Source organism: Silene latifolia, unplaced genomic scaffold (assembly GCF_048544455.1).
Source record: "Silene latifolia isolate original U9 population unplaced genomic scaffold, ASM4854445v1 scaffold_95, whole genome shotgun sequence".
Lineage (NCBI taxonomy): Eukaryota > Viridiplantae > Streptophyta > Magnoliopsida > Caryophyllales > Caryophyllaceae > Silene > Silene latifolia.
In genome coordinates, this window is record NW_027413826.1 from 294,419 (window position 1) to 317,257 (window position 22,839).

The 22,839-nt window shown below is 34.9% G+C and overlaps 1 protein-coding gene across 1 annotated transcript in view; it reads right to left on the reverse strand.

Moving 5' to 3' along the window:
* The window catches only part of LOC141640627 (copper transport protein ATX1-like), a 51,019-nt gene extending 28,359 nt beyond the window's left edge, over positions 1–22,660 (reverse strand). Inside the window, exon 1 of the mRNA XM_074449353.1 lies at positions 22,447–22,660. Within this exon, the coding sequence (XP_074305454.1) occupies positions 22,447–22,455 (9 nt within the window). The 5' untranslated portion in view covers positions 22,456–22,660. The remainder of the gene's footprint in view (positions 1–22,446) is intronic.
* Positions 22,661–22,839: the final 179 nt, after the last annotated feature.

Sequence of the window (22,839 nt, forward strand, 5' to 3'; positions counted from 1 at the left end):
TGTGGAGCGGGGATTTGGTGGGTACGGCTGCGGTCCCCCACTGGCAGGGCTGGTCCAGTGGACAGTCAGTATTGAGATGATGGGAATTGGTTGGTTGTGTGTGTGTGTGACAGTTAAGCTGTCTGTTTATCTTATCATTGTTGTTTATATTGATTGTGTGATTAGTACTGACCCCGGTGTTGTTTTGTAAACCTGCGGTGATCCATTCGGGGATGGTGAGCAGATATTGAGCAGGTATTGAGATGAGTACTGGGATAGCTGGGATGCCACGACATGATGATAGGAGTCTTCCGCTGTAGCCTTTAGTTTATTTACATTTCAAGTTAGAACAGTCAGTTTGAAATCATGTATCGTACTTTTGGTTTGGTTTTGAGGATTGTAACTATTCGCTAAATTATTTATAATAAACGTTGTTTCTTCATTGTTGTTTGATTATCATTGCCTCGGGTAACCGAGATGGTAATGTCTTCATACCTGAGTGGTCCTGGTAAGGCACTTGGAGTATGGGGGTGTTACAATTTTGGCCACCGGAGCAAAGGTTTCATGATAGTCAACCTCTTCAATTTGTGTGTAACCTTGAGCAACAAGTCGCGCTTTGTAGCGCTCAAGGGTTCCGTCTGCATTATACTTTACTTTGTAAACCCATCGACATCCAATGGGTTTCTTTCCTTTAGGAAGATCGACTATTGCCCATGTGCCATTAGCTTCCAACCCATCAAACTCCTTTGCCATTGCCTCTTGCCATTATTTCACTTTCGAAGCTTCATGATAATTGCGTGTTTCACGAATTTCATTCAACTTTGCCAAGAAGTTTCTGTGATTAGCAGAAAAACAATTGGTTGCGATATAATTAATCGAAGGATAACGAGTACCTCTCTTTTCGGATGTTGGTTGGACTGAGTGAATGGTGTCTTTGGGGTCTATAATTCGAGTCGATTTGCATATGTATTCTTTGCGCCAATATGGCACGAATTTCTGCCGAGCACCACATCCTTCTTGCTCACTACACCTTTCTTCTTCACCATGTCTATCCGGTTCATTTATGACAATTGATTCATTTTCCCTTTCACTGTTGTCGCCATTTTGAAACTCTTTTTCACTGTCTTCGACATTTGGAATTGTGTTTGTATTTTGTGTGGCTTTTTGGTTAAAGCTTTGGGGTGTGTCATCAACAGTGTCCAAATTTTGGGAAACAAAATCAAAATCATCGTAATCGGTATCCAAGAAGAGGTTGTTGTCAAAAGTATTAGTTGGTTTGTCAGTGGTTGACTTCGTGGCCTCATCATGCATAAAATTAAAAACATTTTCATAAAATACGACATCCCTCGACTCAAAAACGGCTTTCTTCTTTAGGTCGTAGACTTTCCAACCCTTTTTGCTAGCCGGATAACCAACAAAAATACATCGCTTCCCACGTTCATTGAACTTATCTTTTGGCTTGTCTTTATTATGAGCATAAAAAATACTACCAAAAACTTTAATATTGTCATAACTCGGTTTTTGCCCATATAAGACTTCAAAAGGAGTCAAGCCATGAAGTAAACGAGTGGGTGTTCTATTTATCAGGTACGCTGCGGTCAAAATACATTCTCCCCAAAAATTCAATAGGTAAGTTTGCTTGGAAACGAAGGGCTCTTGCTTTTTCTAAAATATGTCGATGTTTCCGTTCTACCCTACCATTTTGTTGTGGGGTATCTATTTGACTAGTTTGAAAAATCATCCCATGTTCACTATAATAATCTTTCATAACATGACTCAAAAATTCCGTCCCATTATCACTTTGCACTACTTTCACCTCTTTTCCGAATTGGGTTTTGGTCATTTGACAAAAATTAATTAAAAGTTGGCTCGCTTCTCCCTTATCTCTCATTAATCTAACCCAAACATGTCTGCTTCGGTCATCTACAATTGTGAGAAAATAATGAGCTCCTGACAAACTTTTCGTGTGGTAAGGTCCCCATATATCACAATGTATCAAAGCAAATACTTCTGCACTTCTCTTATTATTTCGCTAAAAAACCGAACGTGTCTGTTTGGCCGGACAACAAGGGTCACAAATATTATCATTATTCCAGGATAAATCAAAACCAATTAAATTTGAGAAAAGAGGTAAAATACTTCTAGACGGATGCCCGAGTCTCATGTGCCACAACCTTGAATCGATGCTTGTTTTTGCTTGCGCCACCATTTGTGCTCGGTCATCTTTAAAATAATAGACCCCATCAACGTGTTCACCCCGTCCAATCTTCATCCTCGTAGATTGGTCCTGTATAACACAATGATCATTATAAAAGGTCACAACACAATTATTTTCCGCAATAAGTTGTTGAATTGAGATTAAATCACAAGTTAGAGAGGGGACATAAAGAACGTCTTTTAGTGTAAAATTATCATTCAACACTATTTTTCCATGTTCTTGCGCCACTATTCGTGAACCATCCGGTAAACTAACGGTAGAAGCTTCCCCGCGCCATACATCAACAAGCAAATCATGTTTTCCTGTCATATGATGAGAACAACCACTATCGAGTAACCAATGAATATTTTTTATACCTGCGTGTTTGTGTCCACCATCATTTTTATTTGACAAAAGATTTCTTAATTGAATCACTTCATCTGGAGTAAAAACCGGTGATTCGAATTTGGCTTGGGTTTCATCATTAGTCACTGCTGCTGCTGCATTTGCTTGCTGCGTCGAGCCTCCACGGCCTCGGCCTCTTCCTCCTCTCGCATTGTTCCTCCCATGGCCAGGACCTCTTCCTTGGATTCTCAACTTATCCCAGCATTTATCTTCCGTATGCCACAGTTTATTGCAGTGTGTGCATCGAATTATTCCTGAGTTTTCACCCTCCTTTGTCGAATCAAGACTGGATTTTGCTGCAGCCATTTCACGCTTCGTCGATCTCTTCTTTGATTTTCGTGACTGCACGATGCCTTTCTTCACGAAGAACTAAGGCGTATGCTCTTGTTAAAGCAGGAACTTCGTCCTCCATCAACAAATTCGAGCGTATATGGCCATAAAGCACACCATCAAGTCCCATCAAAAATTGATGGACCTTCTCCTCCTCTCGTTCTTTAAGCATAGCATTTGCCGCTCCGCAAGTGCATTGTGGGACTTTGCTATAAGTTGATAATTCATCCCACAGTGCTTTCAATTGAGTATAATACTCAACTACGGACTGATTTTTCTTTTGTTTGCATTCATTAAGAGCGCTTTTGAGTTGATGTACTCGTGGTGCATTACCACTCGAGTACCGATCGCGCAATTCCTTCCAAATCTCCACGACAGACTCGGAGAAAGCTATACTGGGATGCAGTTTCGGATGAATTGCATTTCGCAACCATGCCTTAACCATGGCGTTGCATTGGCGCCAAGCAACGACCTCTAGAGTTTCTGCCTCTCCTTCTTGAATCACCGGCTTCTTTACGGTACCCTCGATGAAACTTAGTTTGTTTTTCGCATCGAGACCGTTTCGCACTGCATCCGGCCATAATTGATAATTATCTCCGTCAAAGATGATTTGAGACAAAGATAAATTAGGGCTTTCACTTGGATGTAGATACAAAGGTGAAGAAGGTGGTATGAACTCGGTTTTCTGGTCTGATTTAATTGGTATTCCACTCCCTTGCGTCATTGTTGTAATTATAAAAATTTGATAATTTTTGGAATGATGAATTTATTTTGATGTCGAAAAGAAGAGCCAGGATTAAAAATTCCAGAACTCTGATGCCATGTAAAACAAACGACGCAAGAAGTAAGGGAAGAATTGTATTGAATATTATTGATTGTCAAGCAGAAGCAATTACAAGATTAAATACATAAAGTTAGGAAAGGTTACCCTAACTAAATCCTACAAAAAAGGCAAAAATAGCGTACAAACTCCTAAATTAGTGTAGATATGATACATGCTAATATTTGACATGATACACTATATCAATTAGTTATGGGAATATCGTTCAATATTCTACTTGGTGGATAGACACCGGAGCTAATGTTCATATTTCAAATTCTATGCAGGGATTCATTACGATCCAAACCACAAATCCAAGTGAGAATTTTTTTTATGGGAAATAAAGACAAAGCTCCAGTTAAAGTTGTTGTAAATTTTCGTATAATTTTAGATAGCAGTTACCAGTTAGACTTATGTCAAACTTTTAATGTTCCGTCTATTTCTCGTAATTTAATTTTTGTAAGCGGACTTGATAAGTTTGGATATTCATTTGAAATAAGCAATAAAAAAATTCAATTTGTTTGAAAATTCTAACCATATTGGTTGTGGAATATTAATAGATGGATTTTATAAACTTCGTCTTAAACATAATGATGCTGAAATTTGTCTCACCTTGCATAACAAAGAACAAAATGTAAGTCATCCAAAAATGACTCTTACTTCGTGTGGCAAAAAAAGACAGTCATATATCTAGCGAAAGAATAAAACGTTTAGTAAAAGATGGTGTTCTACCGGACATTGATTTTACTAATTATAACTTGTGTTTATTGTATTAAAGGAAAAACAACGAAAAATACAAAGAAAGGAGCCAACAAGAAGTACTCAACTTCTTGAAATTATACATACATATATTTGTGGACCTTTTGATGTTCCAACTTTTGGAGGACAAAATCATTTTATTACTTTATCGATGATTATTCACGTTATTTTTATTTTTATCTATTGCATGAAAAATCTCAATCTGTGGATGTTGTCCAAGCATACATTACCGAGGTCGAAAGACAATCAGAAAGGAAAGTGAAAATCATAAGATCTGATAGAGGTGGTGAATTTTACGGAAGGTGTGACGAAATAGGACATCATCATGAACCTTTTACTAAACTTCTCCAAAAACTTGGAATTATTGCTCAATACACAAAGCCTGGTTCACCATGGTACGCCAGTGTAGCTGGAAGGCGAAATCGTACATATATGGAAATGGTTAGATCCATGAGGAGTCATGCGAACTTGCCTTTATCGTTATGGATGGATGGATTACGAACAGCTGTTTATATCTTAAATAGAGTTCCAAGTAAGTCCGTTCCAAATAGGCCATTTGAACTTTGGAAAAGGTGGAAACCTAGTTTAAGACATCTCCAAATATGGGGATACCTAGTTGAAGCTAGAATATACAATCCACATGAAAAGATTGTATTTAAAGACAACCAGTGGTTACTTTATTGGTTACCCTGAAAAATCCAAAGGATATAGGTTTTACTGTCCGAATCATAGTACGAGAATTTTTGAAACCGGTAACGCTGGATTCTATGAGAATGGTGAAATCAGTGGGAGTACTAAACAATAAGACATGACCATTCAAGAAATCGGGGAAACCATTCTTTTACCCTTAATTTCGAATGATGTTGGGAATCCTCGTATTGTTGAACCCATTTACAATAATGAGGAAAACCAAGTAAATGATCATCAACTTCATAATGAGATTCTCACCAATAATAATGATGATGAAGCACCACAAGAACCGCCCTTAAGAAGATCTCAACGACAACGGAGATCGGCTATTTCTGATGACTACGAGCTTTATCTAATAGAATCTCAAGGGACTCAGGACTGATTTCTTATTCACAAGCCATTAAGGATGTTAATTCTTTTAAATGGATTGATGCCATGAAAGATGAATTAAAATCCATGGAAAGTTATCAAGTATAGGAAATCGTTTAATTGCCTTCGGGCCATAAAGTCGTCGGATGTAAATGGGTCTTTAAGACCAAACGTGACTCCAACGGAAAAATTGAACGATAGAAAGTTAGACTTGTTTCAAAGGTTTTAATCAGAAAGAAATAATGAGACTTTTGCTCCTGTTTCAAGAAAATATTTTCTAAGAATTATCATGGCATTAGTAGCTCATTATGATTTAGAATTACAACAAATGGATGTATAAATGGCCTTTCTAAATGTAGATTTAGAAGAAGAAGTCTACATGCGTCAACCTGAAGGCTTCATAATTGAAGGTCGGGAAAACAAGGTCTGCAAACTTAAGAAATCAATATATAGATTGAAACAAGCTTCAAGGCAATGGTATCTAAAATTTCATGAAATAATTACTACTTTCGATTTCACTGAAAATGTTTTTGACACTTGCATTTATCTCAAGTTTAGTGGGAGTAAGTTTATATTTTTGGTTTTATATGTTGATGACATTTTATTAGCAAGTAGCGACCTTGGTTTATTGCGTCAAACTACGGATTCTCTCTCTAAAAACTTTGAAATGAAAGGTATGGCGAGGCTTTTTATGTGATTGGAATAGAAATATTTCGTGATAGATCACAAGGAATTTTAGGATTGTCTTAGAAATCATATATTGACAAAGTACTTGAGATATTTGGAATGCCGACTTATTTCTCTAGTCCTGTGCTACTGCATAAAGGAGACAAACTTGTTCTTGAGCAATGCCCAAAGACTCCTATGCAACGAGAAGAAATGGCAAAGTATCCTTATGCATCTTTTGTGGGGAGTTTGATGTAAGCACATGTCTCTACTAGACCTGATATCAGCCATGTTGTTGGCATGTTGGGTAGATTTCAAAGTAACACAGGAATTGCACATTGGAAAGCTGCAAAGAAAGTACTGTGATATTTAAAGGGAACAAGAAACTACATGCTCACATATAGAAAATCAAGTCATCCACAAGTGACTGGTTATTCTGATTCAGGTCTTGCTGGATGTCCTGATATTAGGATTTGCAATCTTGGCTATATGTATCTCTTATGTGGAGGTACAATATCATGGATAAGTCAAAAATTCGAGCTACTTTTCGGATCCATCATGATAGCTGAATATGTGGCATGTTATGAGGCTTCAATTCAAGGAACATGGTTGCGTAATTTTGTCTCACAGTTTGGCGCTTTAAATTTTATCTCTAAACCACTACTTATTTACTGTGACAATGAAGCTGTAACATTTTTCTCAAAGAATGATAGTATAACCAAATGTTCAAAACACATGGACCTCAAATTACTATTACTTAAGCAAGATGTTAAACTAAAGAAAATTATCGTCGAATTAATAAGTACAGATTTACAAGTGGCAAACATATTTACGAAAGGACTACCTGCATCAACTTTTCAGAAACACACTGAAAGAATGAGTCTTACAGATAGTTCCTAATTTTTCATACTCTGCCATTTGATTTTTATTTATGCACGACAATTATTGAGCTCTATATATAACATTTACATCTGTCTTTTCTGTTTTCTAATGTTTACACCTCAAGTATTAGATGAAAAAAACAGAATAAGTCTTTTATACAAGACATTATATGACCATTATGATACTCTTACTTATGGTCTAGATATGAAGGTTATTAATGTAGTAGTACATGGAAGTAAGCATGTTGCAAAATAACATGTACACACCATGACTCCCATTGATCGCTATATTATCCAAGACACTTATGATAACCAATCAAGAAATTTAGCATAACATGCGCGCTTTATGATTTTAATATGAAAATACTAAAGTATCTTCCTAATGACCAAGTGGGAGACAGTAAGAAAACATCTACGTAATTCATGGCATAAGATGTTATTAGTCTTACTCATTTTATCGCCATTAGTAAGAGATGTTTCGTTTGTAAATAATGAACATGTTAAAATTCAAACATATGTTTCATATTAATATGCTTATAAACATAAAGGGTTACACATACATCAAAGAGTAAGTTTCACTCTTAATTAACCTTGAAAGAAGGTTAGTATTATATTTTATCCTATGAAATTTGGTCATCTCCCTACCTATAAATAGTGACCTTTGCCCATCACAAAGATCATCCACAAAATATTACACACACATAGATTAAGGGTTTACAGGCAAAGGGAGAGAAACCTCATTTCTCTATTAAGGGTTTATTAACCAACAAATTTTATCATCATCATGTTGTCCGGAGGTTTGTTCTAATATGATTAACAATAGAATTACATTTATGATAATCATGTAATTCAAGATCTTAGGGTTCATTTTATGACTTAAATATTTAACAGTAAGTACATACACAACACAACTGTTAGAATAAGCGATTAAAAATTGTCCTCCGTCGGAAATCGAGTTGTGTTGATGAACTAAGTGAAGGGAAGCAAAGAACGAAGGGGAAGCAAAGACGTAGAAAGTAAACAAGTGTTGATTGCATGATACGAGGTGCCCTTGGCTTTCAGCGAGTCGCATGCTTGCAGGATTCCGTGTGAGTCGCGTGTACTATCCCATAACTCGTGAATGGTGTTGTACCAATGTACAAAGAGTTTGATGTTCACGTGAATTTTTTCTCTGACTTTCACAATGAATTTGATTCTTCGGCTTTGTCTTTTAGTGTTTTTTTAGTTTTTCTAAATTATTATAGAAGTTTCTATCAGTCTTATCTCTTTAATTGATATAGATATTTTATCTTGGGTCGAATAAATTATAACAAACCCAAGTTTTATTCTGGGTAATTATGAGAGAGAATTTAAGGGCAGAATAAAGACGGATGATTTGTGAGGTTTCTATGAAAAATAAAACTCATTTTGTCCCGAGCTCTTATTATTTGTGTTCTTTTTGAAGATCAGGGGAGTTTGTTCAAATATTGGTTAGCCTCACGATTGTTTGTCCTCCATCTTATTGTTGAGTTCTTTGTAGGTTTAACTCAATTTGGGTATTCTCTTTTCCCAATTTGAGATTCTTATATTGTTGGTAAATTTGGGTATATTTTTAGCTTATACAGAATGCTTTATATTAGTCCATTATTGTACTATTTTATCCACAATAATGAAATTTAATCCTCTTGTATGGTGGACGTAGACAATGATTCTATTGGTAAACCACGCAAATATTTGTGTCAAAATAACCTTAATAATTTATTGGTCTTATAACCTTAATCAGCTATTGCTAAGGGGACGCCTCCGTTAAAAAAATTGGCACCACAACTAATATTTTGATGTGGGATTGCTTCCATGTTAGTTGTGTTTTAGGCTTAATTTGGGTATCTTGATTTTCGGGTGAGAAGATGTCGAGAACAAAGGTTTTGAATGTTGATAAGTAATGGTGGAGGTTGCCGATGAGGAAACTGGCGATGAGGAAACTACTGTAGATTTGTGATGAAGCGGAAATCTTTGTATATAACAAAGAGTTTAACCAACAAGTTACTTCTTAAGCAGCTTTTTTGTCTTCGTAAGCAAGAAGTACGTCTATCAAGGAGCATATAGACTGACTTAACTCTATTTACTTAACCTATGTAGTTAAAATTTAAGGTAAAAGATGAGGATTGTTAATTAGTTTTGGTGCCCGATTCTGCTAAGGCTATCTTTCTTTACCATCTAAATTTTATTTTATACTGTATGAAGTAAAACTACATTTAAACTTGCCTAACTCATATGTTTACCATTTAAAATATATTTTTCTAGGACATATGTTGAATTAGAAGGAAATGTAAATTTATCAATAAATGTTTAGACGCACTCCCTAAATTAATAATACTACTTTTACGACATCCGTTGCCTTATTAATACTATTTCATTCACTACTCTTGTGGTTACTTTGTTTCTTTGACTACTCCCGCTATTTTTAGAATTAAATTCCCTATATTCCGATTAATTTTATCAAACTTATACATTTAAATAAATTAAATATCTTTCTTCAATAGATTCGTTAACAAATTCTTCATACTTTCTCCTATTGTTACTACTGTTTTTTTCACTACATTCGTTGTTACTACCGTACTTTCACTACTCTTTGTCGTTATTATACCTTTCACTACTCTCGCATTAGTGCTACTATTACTTTCATTACTCCTGCTGCTATTATTGTTACTTTTTTTACTCAAATATGTTACTACCACATTTAGTACATTCAATGTTGTAAGAGTTATTTTCACTTCTACTAAAAAAGTTAATTTTACTACTTTAAATTTTTTAACATGTTTATATATTTATATAAATATATATATTTAATACTTCATTATTTCCTTACTTCATTTTTTTCAAAAAAAAAAATATATTAGTTAGTTATCTTTACTTATATTGGAAGTGTTCTTCAAAAGAAGCTTTTTATTTTTCCATGTAAGAAAAATAAACAAACGGAGTTGTGGTTTATAAGTGACTATTTGTGTAAAACTACTAATATGAGTAGTAGTGGAGGGAGTATACCTCTTTTTAGAAGGGAAATCACTTATTCTTCACATTGTCCTTGCACAATTTCCTAAAACTGATTGCTCAGTCTTCTATGTTGATTGTAGCATTTTCCATACTAAGGGTGTTTCTTTCCAAGTCCTAATTACGAGACAACAATTATTTCGTTTTTGGATCCTTCCTCAGCCCACTTATAAATACTCCCTTACTTCACCACTTTTATACACACAAAAAAAAATCATTCTCTCTTAAAACTCTCTCTCTCTTAATATATCTTTTATGTTCTTAAGCTGATATTAGGCAACATTGTGCAAGTAGTTCTCTTCTGAGTCTTTGTCGTACACCTTAGGTTCGGACGTCGTGTATCCCTAGGGGTTGGTTGCCAAGAGACCGTGTGTATCGAGCGGGGCAAATTAAACTTTAGGGCAGTTATTTATCACGCCACGACTACTCTCTTTTATGTCCATCTCTTATCTAGATAAGATCTAACCTTTTTCATATATATACTTGTAATATTTACAACAATATGTTTACCATTATATTATTTCTATGTTTGATCGGTTCATTTGTGAAATATATTCTTATTCAATTAATACTCGATATCTCACTTCTAACAATCTAAAATTGAATTTTGTATACCGTGTAGACCGATGGTGATTTGTGTATTTGTGTCCTTTTCTGTCGGTATACATGATGTAAAATTAATTTCTTACGTATGTTAAACTCTTTATCCAAGTTGATAACAAACTCACATGCAAACATGGATTTTGCGACTACCAAATAACTTCATTTTCATGTACCATTACATTATTCTGCCTTTCTTAGTCTTACTTTTAACATGACTTCATGGAATCATTGTATAGCTCTAATTTTCTTATCCCATTGGCTTTTAAATTGACGCATAGATGTAAACATGGTATTGATGCTTGAAAGTTAGATGTGCTTATTAATATGAGTAAAGTGGTAATGAATCGGGTTTAACGACACTCCAGCCTAAGTCTTTGACCATAATGACGAAGTTGATTAATAAGGAAGGATGTATGACATTTGACAATGAACTATAGGCAAATTTTGGGTGTACAGTAGTCAGTAGCCCGCTAATGGCAGAAAACGAGACTTTGATGGATGTTATTCTCCTTTTCTATATCCACATTTGTTTTCTTGATACGGATATCTTTTGAATAATGATATTTACTTGTGAAATTATGTTGTACGGAAACTTGGGTCGGTTAATTTTTTTTGTTTTCTCAATCTTTCTTTTACAAGACTCTCCGACTACTAAATTCGGAGTACTATATAAAATTTGAGATTTGAAGTAATCATTAATTGTTGTGATTGCTTAATCGACTATCCCTCGTAAAATTTGGAAGTGTTGAATAATCTTTATCAATGCTCGCCCGACGTCTTTTAATTCCATGGTATGCTGGTATGGGTGTTTCGAATTGTTGAATGAAAATGTAGGCGTTGGATAAACTTAAGATACAATAACATCATAATTGTATCATTTTATAATTTATTTTATGATAATTATTCCATATACTTTCTCTGATGCTAGTAAGTGTGAAAAATTTACGACTATTACTATTTATATTTATGATGCGCCACTAGCATTTACGTACAAATTTGATCAAGTTATATAGTTTTTATGTGGGAACGTGGAAATGAGAATTCCCATTCTTACTTATACAGTGATTTATTATGGACTTATGGTACACTCGTTGCATTTTAGCTACATTATAATATCGATGAGGTTACTTATTTTCAGGTATATCTTGTTTTTAGTCACATTAAGATTTGTGTATATAAGATTGCCGTTTAATGTGCTTAATTGACGATTTACGTTGATAGACATTTCTTTGTTTGTATGATTACTTAGGCATGATTGATTACTTTATTGTTGTGTTGTCACCTATATACAATGTGACAACATGTGGGGGAAGTAGCATTATTTGAGTATACTTTGTGAAAGTTTTATTTATTGTCTCCGAATTGTGAAAACTGTACCCTTATGTGACATACATGGAAATATATGAAGCATGTTAGAAGAAAATATTGTACGATTTCATATAATAGGAAATTGGCTAAAATACTTTGGTATGTTTTGTCGGTTACGACAATGAATAAAATTGCATCTTGGTTTCAATAGATATTATATGACAATGTTGGAAAATTGATGACATGTGAAAAATAATGATTTTTATCATTACTTGAAGTTTTGTAGTTGAACTGGCAGTTTTACGAACTTTATTTGAGATTTCATTGTAAATCCCTATGAGCTTGATTTGTTTAAAGGTATTTGTTTAATTAAGGCTTTGAGTAAGTTGCGGATTGTGGGGTCGTCTAGTGAAGGTATTACTACCCTTAACTTTGTTATAAGATAATTGAGTTTCAGCGTTAGAAGTGGTGATGATGGCAATTACAGGGGATTGATTGATAGTTGTGAATACTCTGATATTGTGAGTGTATAAACTTGTTTCTCCGATTATGAAATTTATGAATGGTTGGTTGGCAATACATGTGTTCGAGTAATTACTTTTTATTTGTTTTAAATGCTTATAGTAAACCAATAAAAGGTAAAAGACGCATAATCTATATTTCTATTTGATTTTGATTTTGCGATGTTTCTTTACCAGAAGTTGGTGATAATTGGAACACTAATATGAGTTATTTAAGATGTATTCTTGAGTTTATACATGATAAAAATGAGTTGTTACATTCATATATATGATGTTGGTATGCGTTATGAGAGATATGATATAACTTATATCGTTGTTATAGGTGATGGACACCATGGTTTTTTGTAAGCTAATCTATGACAATTGTATTTTTGGGAGTGAGTTTGCAATTTAATTGAACGTAAAATAATGACGAAGTTTATTTGACTTTTAGATACAATTTTTCATAATGCTATATCATGTTAACTATACAAATCGTGTTGTTAATATGCAATAAGGTGTGAAGTTATTATGCTATAATTGGCAGGACAAGAAGTCAAATGGTTTAGAGATCTACCAGCATAGATTCTTCTGTGGGCAGTTTTGGGCTCTATTGATGGTTATGCACCGGTGAGAAGTTACAATAAAGTGACTATTGACCAAAAGGATGATGGAAAATATGATCAATATCATAGATTCACAAAAAATTGTCAAGAGTATGATGGATAGTCTGATTGTATAATGTATTCACAAAGGTTTTGAATTGTTAGTGGATATTGAGATCCCTTACACAATGTGATTTCATAATAGTACGTACGTAAATTGTGAAGAGGATATTGAGATCCTCCTACCAATGGTCATGGTAGAAGTTGGTGTTGGTGGCACCACAAGGAATGGGTTTAAAGCCTGTTAGGAGTGAATCGTGACAGGGATCCCCAACTTAGGGTTAACTAAGTTAAATGGGTCAAACGAAGTCACGAGGATGTCATGGTGTAATACTACTACCATTCCTATTTATAATAAAACGTGATGTAGTATTCTTTTTATAAATTGTGTTACAAGTGTCATGTGAGGAAGGCTGAGCTAAGCTCTTAATAAGTCCATAGTCCTTTTTCAAGGGTGGTTTGTGACAGTCAAACCTGATGGACTTACCTATGTGAATGTAGGGGAAATGCACTACCCTCTATGAGGTTCTTAGGCTTTAGGACCTCTAGAGTGTTCACGAGATCCCAGGCACGTGAGGGGCACTTTATTATGACATTTCGCGAGGACGAACGCAGATTCGAATGCAGGTTTGTGCGCAGATATCCGTTAGAAACCACCATGGAGAGTCCAATGTCAAGAGCAACTCGATACGGCTATAGCAGGTAATTGTATTCACGCTGTGACGATTCAAGTCCTCGGGACAATGTCATCTTAAGACTTGTGTTCAGTTGCCTTATATCAGCTATTTTATTTTCTTCTTTTGAATCATGTGGGGGATTGTTGGAAGTGTTGCTTCAAAAGAAGCTTTTTATTATTCCACGTAATAAAAATAAACAAAAGGAGTTGTGGTTTATAAGTGACTATTTGTATAACACTACTAATATGAGTAGTAGTGGAGGGACTCTACCTCTTTTAGAAGGGAAGTCACTTATTCTCCACATTGTTCTTGCACAATTTCCTAAAACTTATTGCTCAGTCTTCTATGTTGATTATAGCATTTTCCATACTAAGAGTGTTGTTTTCCAAATCCTATTTACGAGACAACAATTAATTCGTTTTTGGATTCTTCCTCAGCCCTCTTATAAATACTCCCTTACTTTATGTGTGTTGTACACACACAAAAAAAAATCATTCTCTCTCTCTCTCTCTCTCTCTCTCTCTCTCTCTCTCTCTTATTCTCTCTCTCTCTCTCTCTTATGATCTTAAGCTGATACTGGGCAACGTTCTGCAAGTAGTTTTCATTCTGAGTCTTTGTCGTACACTTTAGGCTCAAAAGTTGTATATTCCTGGGGGTTGATTGCCAAGAGGCCGTGTGTATCGAACGGGAAAAATTCAACTTTAGGGCAGTGATTTATCACGCCAATACTTGTAATATTTACAACAATATGTTTACCATTATATTATTTCTATGTTTGATCAGATCTAATTGTATTAAACTTATATTTTTATATATATATTAAATATTAGATTAGAATGTCAATGAAAAACGTTTATTATTATACCCTAATTAAAATACAAAGCTAAAGAATTATGGAATACTATATCTTTGGTACTCTTGATTTATTTACCTCAATCTAGTTTCCAAAACATAAACTACTTATATTATTTATATGCGTGTTGTACAATTAACATATTTATACATTTAAACTATATAACATATGAATTTTATATATTTATGTCATTCCATTGAAATACTTTAGTTTCTGGTTTATGTATATTGTATTAGTATTGGTGCCCGGCCTTACCCGAGTTACCTTATTTACCATATAAATTTTCTTTCCTATTTGGTGCCAAGTTACACATCCCTTATTCTTTTACCGACGATTGAAATCATTTTAATTGCTAGACATTCTAAATTACCTTATTATTATACATCTTAAATTATACTCCCTCCAATTTCTCATTATCATCCCTCTCTCCTTCTTCAAACAAGTTTGATTATCTTCCTCTTTCCATTTTTTGGTAAGTTTCATTCATTTTTTATTAATTTATCTCTCCTAAAAAAATCAATAACTTCCACTACTTTATTTATTCTTTATTCATTATTCGTTCTTTTTTATTTTCTCTTTTCTATAAACTTTACAGTTACAATACTTTATCCTTTCTTTATTCCCTTTATTATTTTTTGTGGCAAAAAAAAGGAGAAGTTAATAAAAAATCGGGTTATTTAATACTCTGATTTATGTGGGTGTTGCTCAAAATACTCTGAACTCTATTTTAACTACTAATAAAACCAACAAGTGCTCCGCTCCCCTTCACTTATATTACATTAGGTCGACCGATTGCCTACTAAGCAAGTAAACTTTCTTTTTACCCCTCTTTTACCTCTCCTTTTAATCATATTCTCAAACCTACCAAACAAAAAAAACAAAAAAAAAAACAGAACAATCAAATTACTTTTACTTTCAAACTTGTCATGATTGCATATCATAATTCGGAAATCAGCATTCATTCTTCCTATAAATTAAACAAACTACCAACAAAAATAGGATAAGGGCACTAAATGGTTGATCCCACTTCATTCTAGACACTTCATTGAATTCATGGTCGATTTTTAATCACACATTCATTTCCACCGTAATTATCCTTAAAACTACCATTTTCACCAAACCCACTTCAAAATTCAATCCTCCTTCTTCTAATCACCCAACAAACTCAATACTTTTTCACAAAAGTTTCAGTGAGCAAGGGAGGAGATTGAAGCAACTACGAATGCCAAAGTAATTTTTTTTTTTTAAGGAATCTGGATAGCAAAGATCCATGAAGTTGAGGATTGAGCAACTGGTAATAGATTTTGGTCTAGGTTTTAATATGGGTACTTAATTTTAAGACCTTAATCAGCGGAAGGAGAATTGTAGTGTTTTAGTAGTGAATGGTTGATTAGAAAAAGAAGATGGGAGTGAGGTCATTGTCGCAAGACCCCGCAATAGCAGATCGATCAATTATCCGGTACAAGAATTGCAGTGTGTTAATTTGTGGTTGGCATTCTTAAAAGTGAAGGATGGCTTAGGCAAGAAGGGTGTTCTCGATTGAAATTTTTGGTAATTTGAAGAGGGTTTGTTTGGGTTTAATTGCTTGTACAAGAAAGTTAATGAAGAAGAAGGATAACAATTTTGATTATCCGGGTTTTTAAAATTTTTCCGGATTTGAAAAAGGATGCCAATTTCAACACAAACAAAGATGATAGAGATAAGATTAAGGAAAATAATGGGATACGCACTATATTTTATCTGCTGTTACAGGTCAATAATGGACCAATTCTGTTAAAAGAAGAGGGGTTTAATAGTTTGATATATTGATAGTTAAATTATAATTTAGAATATTTTGAAAAGCACGTCAATAGTTTGGAGTATTCTCATTAAATAACCCTAAAAAATTGGAGGGAATATTTAAACTAATTAGCAACAATAAATATTGCTTATAACCATTGTAAGTCATAACGAAGGGGTGAAAAACACAATCACTCTCGAAAAAGGTGTTATTTTGGATGGATTTATATCTCCGTTGTAAAAAATTCTTGTTTAGAACGGTTATAAACAAGAATTTGTGAATCAGCAAATATTATTCCTTCTCGAACTAAGCTGAACAATCTGACGATTGTATGGTTAGGACTTAGGACTCATATTCCCTGATTTACTTGTGTACTAAGAAATCCCAAATTCGATTATGTTTCCTATTCTTCTGCATCCGTAATTGCATCAGGAAGCCTCTTACTATCACCCATACTTCCACTTCCAAGCCTGAGAGAAAGATCTATGTGACGAGTCATGTCGAAACAGTTGCTCATCCTAACATTGTGACAGGTATGTTTTCCGTTTGTGACATTTCTTATCTTATTCTTTTCAATACGCGCGCATCTTAATCCTTTATATTTATGACCATTGCCCCGAAGATTGGTCTTATCCCTCTTATGGGGAAGCTACTCCTATACCTCTACCTTCCGGTGAAATTGTTTCATGTTCCCTTTTATATTTTGATGTTTCCTTATCTATTGCGGGGACTATCTTCCGGGCATACGATGTAGAGCGATAGTGGTATTCATGTGTAGGACGGTGTCGATCTATAATATTTAAAGGTAGGGGTATTTATTTATTGAAAATTGTTATTCGCCTTTTATTTCTATTATGAGAAGGTAAAGGAAGAAGGTGTAAGAGAAGGTGAGAGGGAAAATGTAGATAGCAAGCCTCTTATTTATTAGAAGAGGGGTTAGAGTTCAGAAGAGAGTGTGGGAAAGGTAGATATGAGGAACAAGTGGTCAAGTGGTTCATCACAATTAATAGACTATACCACCAGTTATATGGTGTAGAAGTCGAGCTTTGTACTAAAGTTTTCGGGTTTTATTTTAAAGAATCTGAGCTATACTATAAAGTTTCTGAATTCACACACTTAAACATAAAATAAAATAAAAATTAAACTTTAAAAAATCTCAGGAAAGTTACACATATGCTCGGTTAAATGTATAGTGGTTGTGCAATGTTTATTATACAACTGGAGTTATAGTAGTATTTGTGGTTCATTATGAGTTAATAATAGTATTGTTCTGATATATATTTTTTTTGTTTATCTAATATTAGAAACTGTATCGGAAATCGTATACCCGGTTTTAAATTTGTCGATATGTAGTTGGAACGGTTTATATGAAAATAGTATCGGATATGAAAAAATCTGACCATGGCTGTCTGTTTTTGGAACAAAGTGCAACAACAACAACAACAACAACAACAACAACAACAACAACAACAACAACAACAACAACAACAACAAGCACAACAGCACCCGGTTTTGGACCAGCTCAAAATATGAGGTCCAACGCAACCAAAACAGCCTAAGTCATGCAACCACCGGTAGATATGATAAATTGGGAGAGTCTTGAACATTTTTGTCTGGAATTTGTGTCCCAAAACCGATTATATCAAAAGATAGCTTAAGGACACATCCAAGCTATCACAATTGGTGCGGTTTTAAGAGCAAGTACAATATCGCTTTCAACCTTCCTATTTTGATCAAGCAAGCTCTATGGATTACTTTTTGCCGTCATGTTGGACTTGTTACTCTTCCATATGGTCCCTGAGCAGCCCAAGAAGTCCACCCTATAATTAAATAAGCAAGAGCAAGCAAACAAGGATGATTGTCCTCATTAGCTCATCTACTTTATACTTTTTACTTTATGCTTTATATTTTCAGATTGTAAGGCCCTTTTGGACGTATTTTAGCCTTACTTTGCAGCCTTTTTTGTGGCCCTTGGATGTAATTTGGATGGCTAAGATTATATTGCCTTGGTCTATATATACCTAGCAAGCCTAATGTAATTTTCAGATTTGTTGAGATGAATATATGAGGTTTTGAAAACCATAAGTCCCTTTCTTAGTGTTTGGGCATTTCTTCTTGCTTAGTACGGAAAATCCCTCATTACTTAGTGTTTGAGGAGGAATTAGTTCATGCTTGGTGAACTTGAACGAAATTCCGAGTCTTGAGTTTGCTTCGTGATCTCGCTCAAATCATATCCATCTATTTTTCATTTTATATTGTTCAATAAAACCTCACAAAAACAACTCAAAAACTGAAATAACAATGCTAAAAAAATAGCCTATTTTAGCCTAGTTTAAACCGTCCGCCTAACTGTTTATGCACATTTTTTGTCTGATATTCGTTGTTATTTGGGTCTTGTAATGTCGTTTGTTTGTTGGGTTTGTTCTAGGTCGTGGCTCTTCCTCCCTTTGTCATTTGCTCACGCTAATGCGAGGGTGAGGCAAACCCAAGCAGTTTCCAGGACCGTCCTATCCTTAGCTCGGTTTTAGGCTTCTTTTTATGTTATTTTTGTGTCATTTGTAACGATCTCGACTAATGTTGCAATTGCTGCTGTGAGTTTTTGTGGCTGCTTAGGGCTGATTTCGGACCACCTATGGAGGTCATCACCGTTTTACTTCAAAGTGGTATCAGAGTTTCGGCTCTTACGTTTTCTTAAACCAAGACGATCTTAGGAAAAGGTGACCCTTGGTGTTATAGGGTGTGACACCGCAAACCTGTGCGCGACTTGGTTTGTGGGTGTTAGCTTTGGTTTGCGCACTTGTGTTATGCTCGAATCAAGTTGGCTAGCAAGGGGGTTCTAAGTATTTGTTGTGTGCTTGCTTAGAATGGGCTCTTTTTGTTCCCACTTTAACATCTACACTACATTTTTCTAAAATTGTTTTTGTTTTTTGAAATCATCTTTTTGTTATACCCCATTTTTAACCGCTAAAGTTTGAGGACGAACTTTTCTCAACAAAGGGAGTTTGGACAAACTCCGACCATGGCTATCCATTTTTGGAACAAAAAATGTAACAACAACGAGCACAACACCACCCGGTTTTTGACCAACTCAAAACGTGAGGTCCAACGCAACCAAAACAGCCTAAGTCATGCAACCACTGGTCAATATGATAACTTGGGAGAGTCTTAAATATTTTTATCTAGGAAGTTGTGTCCCAAAACTGATTATATCAAAAGATAGCTTAAGGACACTTCCAAGTTATCACAATTGGTGCGGTTTAAAGAGCAAGTACAATGTCGCTTTCAACCTTCCTATTTTGATCAACCAAGCTCTATGAAATCCTTTTTGCTGTCATGTGGGACTAATTGCTCTTCCATATGGTCCATGAGCAGCCCAAGAAGTCCACCTTATAATAAATAAACAAGAGCAAGCAAATAAGGATGGTTGTCCTCATTAGCTCATCTACTTTTTACTTTTTACTTTATGCTTTATATTTTCAGATTGTAAGGCCCTTTTGGACGCTTTTTAGCCTTACTTTGTAGCCCTTTTTGTGGCCCTTGGATGTAATTTGGATGGCTAAGATTGTATTGTCATGGTCTATATAAACCAAGCAAACCTAATGTAATTTTCAGATTTGTGGAGATGAATATATGAGGTTTTGAAAACCCTAAGTCTCTTGCTTAGTGTTTGGGCATTTCTTCTTGCTTAGTGCGGAAAATCCCTCATTACTTAGTGTTTGAGGAGGAATTAGTTCATGCTTAGTGATCTTGAACGAAATTCCGAGTCTTGAGCTTGCTTCGTGATCTCGCTCAAGTCATATCCTTCTACTATCTTTCACTTTCATGCATTCAATAAAACACAAAACAAACCTCAATAAAACAGTCCAAACCGAGAGCAATTCAAATACGAAAAAACAGCATGTTTCAGCCATGTTTAAACGGTCCGCCTGACTGTTTATGCACCTCTTTTGACTGTTTCTTTTGTCATTTGGATCTTGTAATATGTCGTTTGTTTGTTGGGTTTGTTGTTGGTTGTGGCTCCGCCTCCCTTTCTCGTTTGCTCACGCTAATGTAGACCTGGCAAAACGGGTCAACTGGTCGGGTTCGGGTCGGGTCAGTTCGGATCTCTCATTGAATTCGGATCGGGACGGGTCTTTTCGAGTTTCGGGTTTGTCTCGGGTCAAACAGGTTGGGTTGTTTTGGGGTCGGGTCATTTTCGGGTCAATGAATAATAGAAAAATATCCATTTCAAGTCTTTTCAGTTCAATTAAAGTTATATTTTGTCGGGTCATTTTCGGATTTGGTGGTTTCGGATAGGGTCATTTTCGGGTCGGGTCAGTTAGGGTAAAGAAAACTCGGGTCATGTTCGGGCCGGGTCGGGTCATGTTCGGGTTTTCGGGTCACATTCGGGTGATGTAGTTGGGGTCACTTCGGGTCTCGGGTCAGTCTTTTCGGGTTGGATCAATCGAGTCGGGTTACATTTACCAGGTCTACGCTAATGCGAGGGTGAGGCAAAGCCATGCGATTTCTGGGACCGTCCTATCCTTAGCCCGGTTTTAAGCTTCTTTTTATGTTATTTTTGTGTCATTTGTAACGGTCTCGACTAATGTTGCAATTTTTGTTGTTTTTGTTGAATTTTTGTGGCTGCTTAGGGCTGATTTCGGACCACCTATGGAGACTGTCATCGTTTTACTTCAGGATATCCATAAATTTATATAACTACAATTATATACCATATCTAATACATCTAAAAACCATATTGTACTATACATTTTTGCTCACCCCTACTAATGATTCTTGTTAGTTGCACTTTATAGACAAGATACCCTTACAAAATATCGAGACATTTTGGCAGCTAGCATCTTGCTAATCTAAGGGTAAGATTATTGGTAGTCTTCAGACAAGACTTTGGCAAGTCTTGGACAAGACTCACTTAAGACTACCAATAATCTACACTAGTCTTGACAAAGTCTTAAGTTGAGTATTGGAAATACAAGACTCAACTTAAGACTTTGGGTGAGTCTTGACCCCACCTTAAAGGGAAATTAACCAATGAGTGAACCTCATGTGTTATTTCTTTTTTTGTGAAAAAAAGAAGTAAAGTGGAAAAGTAGAGTCTGAGATGAGTCTGACGAATAATGTATAAAGTCTGAGGTGTGTCTGAACAATAAAGAAACAATAAAAGTTATTGGAAAGCTTATGTGGCAGAGTCTTAAGAGTTGAGAGAGTCTTATTGATAATCTCACCCTAAGGCTCAAGCGTGAAAGCACCTTTTGAAACTAAGCTTTAGTTTGGATGTTTTTTTTTTTTGGTTGACCAGAAGTATCTTATCGATAGTTGGGGTAATTGTTTTTGGGTAAGTAATTTAATGGGTTGACCCTCTCAAATTTGACTTTTTCATTAGCAAGAGTTAGGAATTGAACCTAACACTTGTTTAAGAGATGAGAGCACTTACCACTCACACCAACCAACTTTAATAACTTTAGTTTGATGGTTAATAATTAATGAAAATTACTTCTTTGGAACACGAAGCATTCATCCATTATGCACGTAGAAGGAAATATGTATATTTATTAATATGATGATGAGGATCCTATACTAAAGCTTGATGAGGATCCTGTACTAAGGAACCAGATTCTATTCAAATGTATGCCCACTATTCAAAATAGATCAATAAATAAGCACCACAGATTCTACAAGCGATCGATAAATCAGACATAAAAGGAAAACAAATTTCAGCAAATTAAAGTCAGTGATGCACGATGCACGCTCACGATAAAGTTAGAACTACAAGTTTTTATAAAGGACGAAAACAAAAAAAAAGTTACAGAAAAATCATGGCTTTAGTTATTAGACAACGAAGCCTTTATCATCATATCAAAACGCATTATATAGTTTAGTTAAGACGTAAAACATAATCGTAACCAAAAATAAGTAGTGAAATTTAGAACGTACCTCAGACATAGCTATAGAATTTGATGTGTGGAAATCTTAAATTTGAAATTTTGAAGAAAGAATAGTGTACACAATAGTTGGCTTTGGGTAGGAATATGGTAGCTTTATATAAAGAAAAATGATGCTTAATGATAACGGAATATATGGGCATTATCAAAGTTATAATCATGTCTCCATTGCCTCTCCACCTTCGCGTAACGTGTAAGTCCGCGTCATATTTCCACCCTCTACTACACCTTCGTTAACTAATACGAGTATTTTCCAATTTTTATTTTTATTGTTTCAAGATCTCACCCGTATTTCTCAATTTTTTCGTTTTTTTAGAGGTACTCTTTTTTTTCTGTGAAAATATATCGATATTTCTATAATTTTTGGCTACTAGTTCAAACAAAA